Here is a 12,450-nt window from a genome sequence, read left to right as displayed (position 1 = left end):
AGTCCAGATGCTGGAGGATGAAATGAAGGGCCAAGTTGACTGCGTCGTCTACAGATCTATTGGCTCTGTAGGCGAACTGCAGGGGGTCCAGGAGTGGGTCGGTGAGGGTTTTAAGGTGGGACAGGACAAGGCGCTCAAAAGACTTCATGATCATGACCATCATCCCCTTGGGGACGGGGATGATGATGGAGACCTTGAAGGAGGCTGGTATGTGGCATGGGCCGGCTGCTTTGCGGGGGTTTTGTTTTTTAAAAAGCCTGTTAACGTCTCTCTCCAGAATAGAGAGTCGTCACTGGGGAGGGGGGTGGGGGGACACTGGAATGGGTGATACAGAGGCATGGGCCCCTGCTGGGCTGGGGGAGGGGGACCTGGTGGTCCGGGGCTGGTTGATGGAGCTGTGGGGGATGGAGTCAGGGCTGTCCCATCGTCTATCAAAGCGACAGAACTCGTTCAGCTCGTCTGCCAGGCGGAGGTCATTCATGGAGTGTGAGGCTTTTGGCTTGTAGTTGGTGATCTGTCTGAGGCCTCTCCAGACAGAAGCAGAGTCATTTGCTGAGAGCTGGTGTTGCAGTTTCTAGTTTTCAGTCGTTTAGCGTCTCTCACCGCCTTACTAAACCTGTACTTTGACTCTTTATACAAGTCCTTGTCCCCACTCTTAAATGCCTGATCCTTTTGCAGTCTTAGGCCATGTCCACATTACTCCGTTTTTGCTACGTTTACACTGAGCGGCCACACTACGCTGGAGTTTTGGAGCACCCTAAATGGAGGAGTCTGAAAACTCCCCCGAGGTTGGAGGTATTTGAAAACTCCGGGGTTATGGTTGAGTGTGGACGGTCGGAAACGGATGTGTGTTAGAAAAAATGAGCCCACACCCGTGCTCGCTACTGGATTGGTTATTAGCAGCCTTGACGTCTCCGTCCCTGATTCATCACACTCACTATCACGTGACCTGTACCCGGAAGAAAACAAACAGGCAGGGCGACCAGCGATTCATTTCAACATGGATAACTAATTTCAAGCGTTGCTGCAGTAAAAGTCTGCATTTTTGTGGAGGAAGCAGCTGTTATTGGAGCGATTAGCGAGCACCGTGACCAGCGCGTCATCAGCCCTATGGAGCGGCCAAGCCAGTTAGCCGTAAATGCTATTCAGAGCTACGAGTGAGCTACGTTGTTTTTAGATTCTAATGAGAAGACACGCTGCTTCGTTTTACTTCTTCCATTTGGTAGCCTTGAGAGACCTTAGTCTGTAAGTATGTCTGTATGAAGCATGAAAAGATGTACGAAGATATATTATATTCGCTCTTTTAGAATAGCATTTGTGTTGTATTAAATGCTAATCGCGGTTAGCATTTCCCCATTGGCGGTAATGTTAAAATTAGCTTAGAAGCTAGCTAGTCGGACATGTTACATGATGTTCAGAGCTAGAGTTGTGCCCTAAAAGATGGAGCAATTCCCCCATGCCCTAAAGAATTGATAGAGGGCGAAGATGCTGTCCCTGTTTTTCTGCTGGGTGACCCAGCTTATCCCCTGATGCCGTATCTCATGAAGGAATATCCCAATGGCGGAGCTACACCACAGGAGCAGTATTATGGGCTATCACTTTGCAAGGCACGCATGGTGATTGAATGTTCATTCGGACGTTTGAAGGCAAGATTTGCAACTTTAAGGAGGGCAATGGACATAAACATGGAGGACCTTCCCTTTGTCATATATGCTTGTTTTGTGCTCCACAACTATTGTGAGGTTCACAAAGAAACTGTTAGCGAACAATGCATAAATGCTGCTCTGCAGTACGAGAGGGACTTCCAGCCACCAAGCAGAGCCACGAGAGCAAACAACGAAACCGAGGGGAAGCGCGTTAGACGTGTGCTTACCATATTTCTTGACCCATAACATGGTAGGAAGCAGCTGTTATTGGAGCGATTAGCGAGCGGCGTCATCAGCCCCCACGGAGCGGCTGTCTGAAGCTACAGTTAGCAATAAATGCTATTCAAAGCTAGGAGTGACAAACAGACAACAACACAGAGGAAACGAGTGAGACGAGTGATCAACGTGTGTTGACCACATTTATGGACCCATAATCTAGTAAACGTTTACATGTAAGTGTTGATTTTAAAGTAAAGTTGGTGTGTGAGAGAGAGAGGGAGAGAGAGAGAGATAGACCCGCAGCGCTGTAACTACGTCTGAAAAATAAAACTTCTAAAACTTTCCACGATCTGTCTGTTTCAGTTTATAGAGGAAGATTTTAGAGGAAGATCTTAAGTATCAAATACAACCTTTCATTATTAAAGACTACTTTATTACTCTGTCGTATTTTTTTTAACTAAGCAAGCAATCCACTTCCTGTTTACACCGTCACGCGCATGCCCAGTGTACGTTAATGGTCACGTGCTGTCCGCCTTCGAAGGCTGCCGTGTGGATGCAGATCAACTCGAGAATGATGCTGAAACTCCCGTGTGGACGGAGATCGTTTCTATTTGACAACTCTGCATCCAAATAGAAACGGAGTAGTATGGACATGGCCTTAGCTGCCTGAGTTCTGCTGTAAACCAGGGTTTGTCGTTGTTATAACTCACCCTGGTGCTTGATGGAACACAGCTGTCCTCACAGAAGCACATTGTGTTGATGAGCTGTGATGCAGGCACAGACCTGGTGGCCAGATCAGCTGGATTTTGATCTGTTGGCACATGGTGCCACTGTTTAGGAGAAGTTGTCCGGTGTATACGGTAAACGAGGTTCTGCACGCATACAAAGAAACACTTTGAGTCATTGTGGATGTATCCGAGGACAACTTTGCTGACACAATAAAACTTCACCGCATCTGGCTTTTCGACAGCCAGCACAGCTCCACAAAGTTCAAGGCGAGGGGTAGTCGGTTCTGTTTGAGGGGCTAGCTTTGCTTTTCCAAGCACAAAGCCGACTTTACTCTGCCCATCTGTGGTGACAACCCTCAAATAAGCCACTGCACCTATGGCCCAGTTTGAGGCGTCGGAGAAGAGATATAGCTCAGTGTATTTGGCACTGGAGAAGGACTGTTGTATGAGCGGGAAAGATGCATGTTACTCAAATCCCGTAGTGATTTTTCCCACGTTTTCCAGCTATTCAACTTGTCTGCTGGAAGTTCAGTGTCCCAGTCGTACACGTCAGCAGAAAGTGCTCTGAGCAGTGCTCGCCCTCTGATTGTCACTGGTGCAGCAAAGCCCAATGGGTCGAAGAGGCTATTGACAGTGGATAGCACTACCTGGTGGGTGAACGGCTTGTCACTGCTACTCTAAATGTAAAAGTGTCAGAGTCTATGTTCCAGCACAAACCAAGGCTTCTTTGAACAGGCAGAGCTTCTTCACCAAGCCCCAAGTCTTTTAAGCCTGCAGCCAGCTCTTCAGGAGGGAAAGCTTGCATCACTGCAACACTGTTTGAGGCGATTTTGTGCAAGTGATGCTTGAGTGCGCTTCAGCAAATCAATGGCCTCTGCCTCAGTCGGGAGGGAGATCAACCCATCGTCTACATAAAAGTGCCTGTCAACGAAATGGCGTGAGTCAGATTCATACTTTCGTTCACCCTCTTGGGCAGCTCTTCGTAGGCCATATATCGCCACTGCAGGTGAAGGGCTGTTCCCGAAGACATGGACTCGCATGCGGTACTCAGTTACCTCCTTTGTCACGTCATTATCCTTGTGCTAGAGGAATCTCAAGTAGTTTCTGTGGTCTACTCTCACAAAGAAGCCATAGAACATTTGTCGGATGTCAGCTGTTAGTGCAACAAGTTCCTTTCTGAACCTCAGCAGTACTCCAAGGAGAGAGTTGTTTAAGTCTGGGCCAGAGAGCAGGACACTGTTAAGAGAGATGCCACCTTCTTGTGCGCTTGAGTCAAACACAACTCGTATCTGGCCCGGCATTCTGCATTTTCAGGGAGAGGATGTGCTTCCTCTGCATGTCCATTTTCAAAGAGCTTTGCCATAAAGGCAAGAAACTGTTCTTTCATTTCAGGATTTTCAGTGTGCGCTGCAAGGAGTGAAGGCGGAAGAGGGCTTGAGCATGGTCATTTGGAAGGCAAGCTCTGGGTACGTGAATGGCAGGGGAGCAACCCAGCTGTTTTGCTCATCTCTGTGAAACCCTTCCTGCATGGTTTTCAGTAATGTCTCATCTTTAAAGGACAAGGCAGGTTTGTTATCATTTTCTGTATTAATGAACACGCCTAATCCAAGTTTGTCTTCAGCGGGCAGGCTCTGCTCCCTGCCGTAGCTTGGTTATTCTTTGACACGGATGTGATTCTGACATGGTTACAGAAAAGATGGACGTCCATTCTGCAGGACATTAGTTTTGAAGACAGCTACCGTGGGCTTGTTGACACTTTCAATGCAAACTTCCCCTACTGTCACCCACCCTAAATCCAAACGCTGGGCGAAGGGTGCGTTGTGGAGCCCGTTGATTTGTTGTCTAACCTTGTGAACACCAATAAGGTCTCTTCCCAATAACATGAGCATCTGTGCTTCAGAATCGAGCTGGGGAATGTGCGGCGCCACAGATTTCAAGTGAGCATGGAAAAGAGCAACCTCTGGTAGGGGGATTTCTGATCTGTTGCTCATGATCTCGTTACATTCAATAGGTGGTGGTAAGTCAAAACACAATTCCCCATTCATTGCCTCTACCTGGAAACCGACTGCTTTCCCTCCAACCATTTCAGTGGTCCCAGCACAGGTTCTCATCAGGTACGGAGAAAGTCCACCTTGAATACCAAAAAGCTGGAAAAACTCAGATCTGGCCAGTGAACGATTGCTCTGGTCGTCAAGGATGGCATACATCTTGACTGAGTGCTCTCATTGTCCTTGTGGAAAAACACGTACCAAACTTATCTTTGCGCAAGATCGTGCATGAAGACCTTCTCCGCAGACCTCTGTGCACTTTGACGTCCCTTCTAGAGGGTCGCTGCTTTGCTGCTCGATGTCCGACTCTGCTGTAGGAGACATCACTGGTGAGAAAGTGGTTTCCGGATGCATGGCTGTGATGTGTCAGTTACTCTAACACTCATTGCATTTCAGCTCCACTGTGCATTCCCTGGCCATATGAGTTGTAGAGCAGCACCTGAAACATCACCTGTGTTCCTTGAGTAACCTTTTGTGTTCTTCCAGTGGCTTCATTTTAAAGGCTCTACATTTTTCTAGGGGGTGAGACTTATTGTGAAGTGGGCAGTACTTGACTGCATCGTTACTGCCATTTTTAGTTGTCTGAGCTCCATGCATTGAGCTTGACTCTGCTGTAGTGGACACGTCGGTCTTATGGACCGATAGAGCAGCATTCATACCATCTTGCCTGGTTATCAGTCTTTCACTGTGGTAATGAGTGCGGCTGCTCTCTGTTAAAACAAAGCTCGCATCATTACTGGCCTTGGCTTGACTGTGTAGAAAGTCAGCAAAGAAAGAGAATGGTGGAAAGCAAACACTATAGCGTTCTTTGTAGCTCAAACCAGCAGAAAGCCATTTTTCTTGTAGATTGGGGGGCAACTTTTCTACGATTGGTTTAATGCCACGGGGTGTGTCAAGGTAACTAAGACCAGGTAAGTAACCATCCTCTTTGGCAGAAAGGAGCTCCATGAGTAAATCACTAAGTTCTCTTAGTTTGATATTTTCCTTCGACGTGAGACGAGGAAGGCTGTCTGCTTAAATATTGCATTCTCGATCACTTCAGGGGTTGCATCGCACTCTTGAAGTCTAGTCAAAGACAACTGAAGTGTGGCTTGTGGGTTGGTAACGTAGACGGCTCGAATTCTCTTCATGTGTTCAGAAATTTATTTTACAAGTCATTTTACCAACAGATCTAACTCTTCACTGGCTGTTAGCTCTAAGCCTTGAGTTGCATTGAAAATGGAAGACTGCCATGCTCTGAAGCTCTTGGGACGATCATCGAATTTACTGAGCCCTGTGGTTACTAACTCTCTGTGGGCCAGATATTTGGCAAAGTCTATGATGTTAGCAGCTGGAGTAATAGCAGAGTCGTGCGTGTTGTTCTTAGAAAAATAGGCTGGATGACTCTGGCACGTGAGTGCCTGAATGTGCCTGAATGAAGAGGAGTCCTGCTCCTGATTGGTCTTGTTGGAGGAGAGAGGGTGTGAGATGGGATGATCTGGCAGGTGTCTCTGGTATCCTGATGCTGACAAGTACTCAGTCCGCTGAGTGTGCCTTGGCATTGTGGGCAAGACGTTATGGTTGTATGCAGGATTTAATTCAGCCGCTTTCTGTTTCACTGATGGCGGTGACACTTTGATGTGGAAAGGAAGTGATGTATCAGGAGGAGGTGTGGTAGGGTCGAAGTCCTCCTGAGCCTGATGTTGCAGATATGCCTCTGTTTGCTGTCTGATTGTCTCTAGTGAGATGCCGCTCCTTCTTCGCAAAGCCTTCTCTGCTGGCCTAAACAGAATCACAAAGTTATAGCTATTTTATAATTCTATAATTTTTCTTAAATACACTACATGTATTATAATTTATAAAAATATTTTTCCCATTATCTTATTTTCTCATTGCACAGCTACTGTCTTCCTCAGTTGCTCTGCTTCCAGTGCAGCTTGTTTTAAGTAGAGCTTTTATCCAATCAGATTTCACCTCTGTGTCTCTAAGTAAGAAGAGAGGCCCGAGGCCTGCAGACTCACAAGTGAATCCCTTTGCAGTTTAAGTGAATGGGGACAATATTGTTGATTGTCATAGTGTTCAACCAATCAGATCTTTAGTTTGACATGTTGGGCGTATTCTTTGACATGCCAGAGCCTGCTAGCTGGCCTAGCCATACGTGATTGGTCAGTGGGCTAGTGTGACATGTTGGGCGGTGACAATCCCAATATCTGCTGCCTCTGTCAAGCGGACATTTTCAGCCCTCAAACACATTAAAACCTATTCAAGAAATAGAACTGGGGAGGCTCGACTGTCTTCGCTGGCGTCCATGAATCCAGAAGGACTTCTTACTAGAACTAAAATGCACGGATGTACTGAACACCGTGAGATTGAACTCTTTGTTAACAAAGAAAGGAGGATGCACTTTGTCTTTAAATAGTGAACAGCAGCTTTGGTAAGTTAAATGCATTTTTTACATCTACAGTAGCTTTAATATGCTTGTTTATATATTATTAGTTGTACAACTTGTTTTTATGAAGATGGATTTTTGTTTGGTTTTATATGTGATAGGAACCATTGTTACATCCAATGTTGCTCTGGGGACATATTTAGCCGGTGCCTGTGTTGGCAACTTGCTCGCTAAATCTGGCGACTTTCCAAACCCTCATGGTGACTTTTTTTGTCAAAAGCTACTAGCGACAAATCTAGCGACTTTTTCTGGTGCTATTGGAGACTTTTCTGGTGTTTTGACTGTCGTGAACGAGCAGCGGGTGCTGCCGTGAGCCCCAAAGCACTCACAGGCGGGTACTCTCACAGAAGCCTTGCGCAGCAGTCCCAGCTGCAGTCAGAGCAGAGAGGAGACGCACTCTCGGCGTATTCTCTGCAGTTAGTGTATTTATAGGTGTTGGCTTCATTTTTACATAAAACAAATAATAACCGTAGCTGTGTTTCAGCTGCAGGACAGCAGTGAAGGCCCAGGTATAAAATGCACAGCCCGCCCCTGGTTTATTCAGAGTTCAGGGTTATTTTATTCAGAGTTCAGGGTTGGTTTACTCAGAGTTCCCGGTTATTTTATTCAGAGTTCAGGGTTAATTTGTTTAACCTGCTTTCTGGGCCCACTTTTCTTCTAATATTAGGCCCACTAACAGAGCTTTTGGTTTAAATCTTGGATCCCAGATAACTTTGGCATGATTTAATGTTTTGAGAGCATCTTTTATAATATTGACATTTGAAGTCTATATCAACCTTTTTCCTGACTTGTTTGATCCAAAGATTTCCAATAACTCCACAGCGTTGTGAAGTCCAAAAGTTAAAAGTTTTTGAAAAAAATGCACATGTTTTTATCGAACAAAATATTCTGCTTCAATCCATATTTGTTAGCATTTAACCTCAACATTTTCACTGCGGTCAAAAAAATGTTTGCTCTCCCTCCACGCACACCAAAGGAAGCAGCACTGATGACTTATATTTATTAAAGAAAGTTGATTTATTAAAGAAAAACATCAACTCATTTTATAAAATGAATCACTTTATCCAAATTCATGATAGGATACATTGACAAGAAGCATAGGCCTATTGGATTAGAATTGCAGCCTTCACCTTTATTATTGATGCTTAATGAATAATGTGGGATCACTATTTTCACATCATGGAGTGCTTTTTGGGGTACAATATAATAATCTAATAAAAAAAATAAAAAAATGCTTTATTTAAATACTGACCTGATGTTGGTTACTAACTGTCAAAGGTTCAGGTCAGCCTAGTTAAGAGTCAAACGCAAGCACACATGTGCGTCTGCATGGCTGAGTAGTACTAATCAAACACAGATGTACATACATACATGCATACAGACATGTTGGACTATAAATAAATGCTCAAATGCACGTATACGTGCGTGTCCTAATTAGTGTTTATTGGAGTCCAGCTAGTGAAATGCTAATGCAGACAGGACAGCTGCTGAGAACTAAACACTCATAACATGCAATGATGCAACATGATGATGCCGGAATGTTGTTGGTTTTTGTTAATTAGGTTTCTGTCAGAAGGGGGGAGGGTGGGTTACTTCACAACAGATGGTGTGTCTTTGTGTGGTGAGGTGAATGAATTGTGTGTGAGTTTACTCTAATTTTGCAATCTTTTCTTCAGCATCTAATTATAGAAGTGCAAGCATGTCTGTGTCGGTGTGTGGGTATTTTTATAATAACATGCACTGATGTCTTAAGGTCTTGATGTGTTTATTAGTGAGTGTGGGTGTGTAAGTGTTACTGAGTGAAAACATTCTGTGTGTGAGATGTTGTGGGTTTTTGTATGTGTGTATTGTCATTTGTGACTTTGATGCTGTGACACAGCAGCTGGATGCATACAGAGAGACAGTAGTTAATAGACCCACTGTGCGTGTGTGTGTGTGTGTGTGTTGTGTAGTTGTGGAGTGCTGTCACATCCTGCTAATAAATTGACACCAACAGATGCAGGAACTGGAGTCAGATGCTCCTGGCTTGTTAGCATGTCAGTCTGATGTCTAATGTAACATAAACTCTACTTCTCCTCCAAGACCATCACCTCCGTCACCCACTCCACTCTCACCACCTGTCTCACTCATATAAAATCATGGATGCAACAGAACTTTCTCAAACTCAACTGCAATAAATCTGAAATACTCATCATCGGCCCTAACTCTCTCACCCGTTCAGCCCAGCCCTTCTCCCTCAACAATGATGGCTCCATCGTCACCCCCTCCACACAGGTCTGCAACCTCGGTATCATCCTCGACCCCACCCTCTCTTTCCTACCCCACGCCAACCACATCACCAAGACTGCCTTCTTTCACCTCAGGAACATTGCACGCCTCCGACCCTCCCTGTCCTCTGCCACCACCGAAATTCTCAACCATGACCTCCAGACTCGACTACTGCAACAGCATCCTCTATGGTTCTCCCAACAAAATCCTCAATACACACAAATTAAAGTACTCCACCTGGAATGACGTTCTACTGTCGTTCTACTGATGACAGAAAAGGCATCTGGACAGAATGAGTAGAACTAAAAATGTATTTTGCAAAAGGTCAAAAATATAATCTACCCTGGTTAAATGAGTATCATTGGAGGTTAATGAAGCAGAGACATAGCATTGAAGTCAGCTCTTCAATCTGGTTTATTACATAAGAGAACATTTCAGGAGTTGTGAAACAAAGTAGTAAAAGAACTGAGACAGGCTAAAGATGGTTATTTTATTAAACTAATCAACAAATCTGGGATATTAGCAAATTTGTTGAGGAAAATATGAATAAGATTAATAGGAGGGTAAAGCAGATCAAAATTTGGTAATAAAGAACAATCAAAAGTGATAGAAGATAAATAACCAATAGCTACAATCTTGAATTCATCCTTGTAGACTCGGTACAGTATTAGGCCAAGAATTTTGGTGTGAGATTAAGTGTCTGAACCTGAAAAAAACAGTTTTCACAATTGAAAATGTCTTAGAATCTGCAGTAATAAAAGTCCTTGATCTTAGTCAATAGTTGTCTTTAATATTGATTTGTTAAGAAATATAAGTTTATAACTTTAACTCATCTGATAAATCTATCCATAAAGCTTGTATTTATTATAGTATCCTCCCTGTAGCTTCTAACATGTCATTTAGTCTGTCATTTAAATGAAGGTGAATTTTCTCTACACCAAAAGCATAATTTAATAGACACAGCAAATAGATTGTTTGTTCAATATATCAAAAGTTATCTTGATAAAAGTGGTGCTGTTGGAAGCATGATTTTAGATTTGACACAATCAATCCTAATGTTTTACTTTCAAATGTCTACATTTTATTTATCTGTTGATGCCCTGTACTGGATGAAATCCTTGAAAATAAGCTCTAGTACATATAACAATGTACTAGTCGGTGATGCGTGGTCCTCATATGCTAGTTGTACAATAGGGGTCGCCCAAGGGTCTATTTTAGGGCCAATCTTATTTGAATGTATATTAATGATCTTCCTCAAGTATGTTCAGATGTTAGCATCCAAGTGTATGATCATGATGCTGTGATTTAAACTTATGCAAGATCTAAAGACAATGCCTCCCTCCTCTCCCTTTTTTAAAGTCCTCTTTATTATTCAAGCAGCAAGCTAACCCACAGTCAGTCAAACATGTACCAACATTCAAAACACACTAATAACTGCATCTGTGGCTCCCTCTCTTTCTTTCTCTCCCATTCTCTCATTCAATGTTAATAGAAAAAGCCATCGTGTCTGACACCTACAACTAATTACAATGTCACTTTGCTCATTTGGCTTACTGGCACCACGGAGTGTGTGTGTGTGTGTGTGTGTGTGTGTGTGTGTGTTTGTGTTTGTGTTTGTGTGTCTGTGTTTGTCTTTTATCTAATTGTTTTCTCTGCTGTTTTCTGTCTCAGGTCTGATCACCACAACCTCCAGGAAACTGGACCGTGAACAACAAACAGAACACGTTTTAGAGGTGAGGACTGTGTGTGTGTGTGTGTGTGTGTGTGTGTGTGTGTGTGTGTGTGTGTGTGTGTGTGTGTGTGATAAGCGATACAGGACAAAGAATGAAAACATCAGTGTGATAGGGGCAGCAGAGGGTAGATGATAGACACAGCTCTGAAGGGTTTTGCGTTGGTATTATTGTAAAAATATATATTATTTTATTGATAATACTTAAGTGATGAGCGATGACTCAATATTAAGCTTGTATCTCTCTAGTTTGTAGAATCGACTGACTTTTCATTTTCAGACAGCAGAACACTGAGAAGTTGAAATAATTGTTGGAATGCTATTGTTATCCTGTTTCTCTTTATTCTTCTTCTTATATTTCTTCCGTCCCACCTCTTCTTCTTCTTCATTTTTTAAGCTACAGAAACCGTTCAACTATCAAAATGTTCAGCTCTTTAATGACATTCTGCTATGACTTTTCATATTTCTATCTCTTATGCTTTATGAATTATTAAGCTTTTTGCAATTTTAATTTTGAATGGGATTTCAATGGAGAAAATATCCTCTCCCTATCCAAATCCTCTTAAACTTCTTCAACTTTCAAATCCTTCAACTTCCTCATATTTTCAGCTACAGACACCATTTCAACTTTAAAATGTTGAGAAAACCCTGATCTATTGCCACATTATTCAGCATTTTTATATCTTTTACACTTTCTGAGCTGCAGCAATTTAACTTTTATGATTTTTTCAGTCCTTTTCTGACTTTATAATGGGTGTGTATTGCGCAGCTTAGAGTGCGTGATGTCACCGCTAGAGTGAAGAGCAGCTTGAGATTCTTGTGAAAAAAACATTTGTTTTGCTACTGTGTCCACAATCTTCACTCTTCATGCATAATTTTAGATTTAAAAGTAGCTAATTTTGTCCTTGTTGTAGACAAATTACTGTGGAATCCCACAGATTTACACATTTGGCACAGAAGCCTATAATTGAGAGGAAACTTTCTGCTCCATAGAGACCAATGTTAAATTTTGCTTCAAAAACATCTTCCACAGAACACGGTACCCCATTTCTAGGTCGCCAGTTCAGCCACATTTTTTACACTACAGACACAATTTTTACAGGATCTGTTCTTCAACTCATCCTTCCTCTCAATTATTAATATCGGAGCAATAGGAGCTACGGTTATGGGAGTTTTGAGGATTTGTTTGAGAGGTGTTTTCCTGTTTTATCTCCATGAAAAGGCTGCAAGGACACAGGTGTTTCTGATTAAGCTAATTAGTGATGTTGATAAACACAGAGAGGCACTGGCACATGCACATACACTCCTCCCCCTCTCTCTCTGTGTGTGTCTCTCTCTGTGTGTGTGTGTGTGTGTGTGTGTGTGTGTGTGTGTGTGTGTGTGT

At 43.1% G+C, this 12,450-nt stretch overlaps 1 protein-coding gene across 2 annotated transcripts in view; it reads left to right on the top strand.

Annotated features, from left to right (window-relative positions):
* The window catches only part of fat3a (FAT atypical cadherin 3a), a 188,136-nt gene that overhangs the window by 131,873 nt on the left and 43,813 nt on the right, over positions 1-12,450 (top strand). For both annotated transcript variants that reach the window (XM_031878215.1, XM_031878214.1), the window contains exon 4: positions 11,009-11,070. In XM_031878215.1, coding sequence (XP_031734075.1) covers positions 11,009-11,070 — 62 coding nt within the window. The remainder of the gene's footprint in view (positions 1-11,008; positions 11,071-12,450) is intronic.

This window comes from Anarrhichthys ocellatus, unplaced genomic scaffold, assembly GCF_004355925.1.
Source record: "Anarrhichthys ocellatus isolate YVR2014 unplaced genomic scaffold, GSC_Weel_1.0 scaffold167, whole genome shotgun sequence".
Classification (NCBI taxonomy): domain Eukaryota; kingdom Metazoa; phylum Chordata; class Actinopteri; order Perciformes; family Anarhichadidae; genus Anarrhichthys; species Anarrhichthys ocellatus.
Note: the sequence above shows the minus strand (reverse complement) of the source record. Positions and strands in the feature narration are given on the sequence as shown.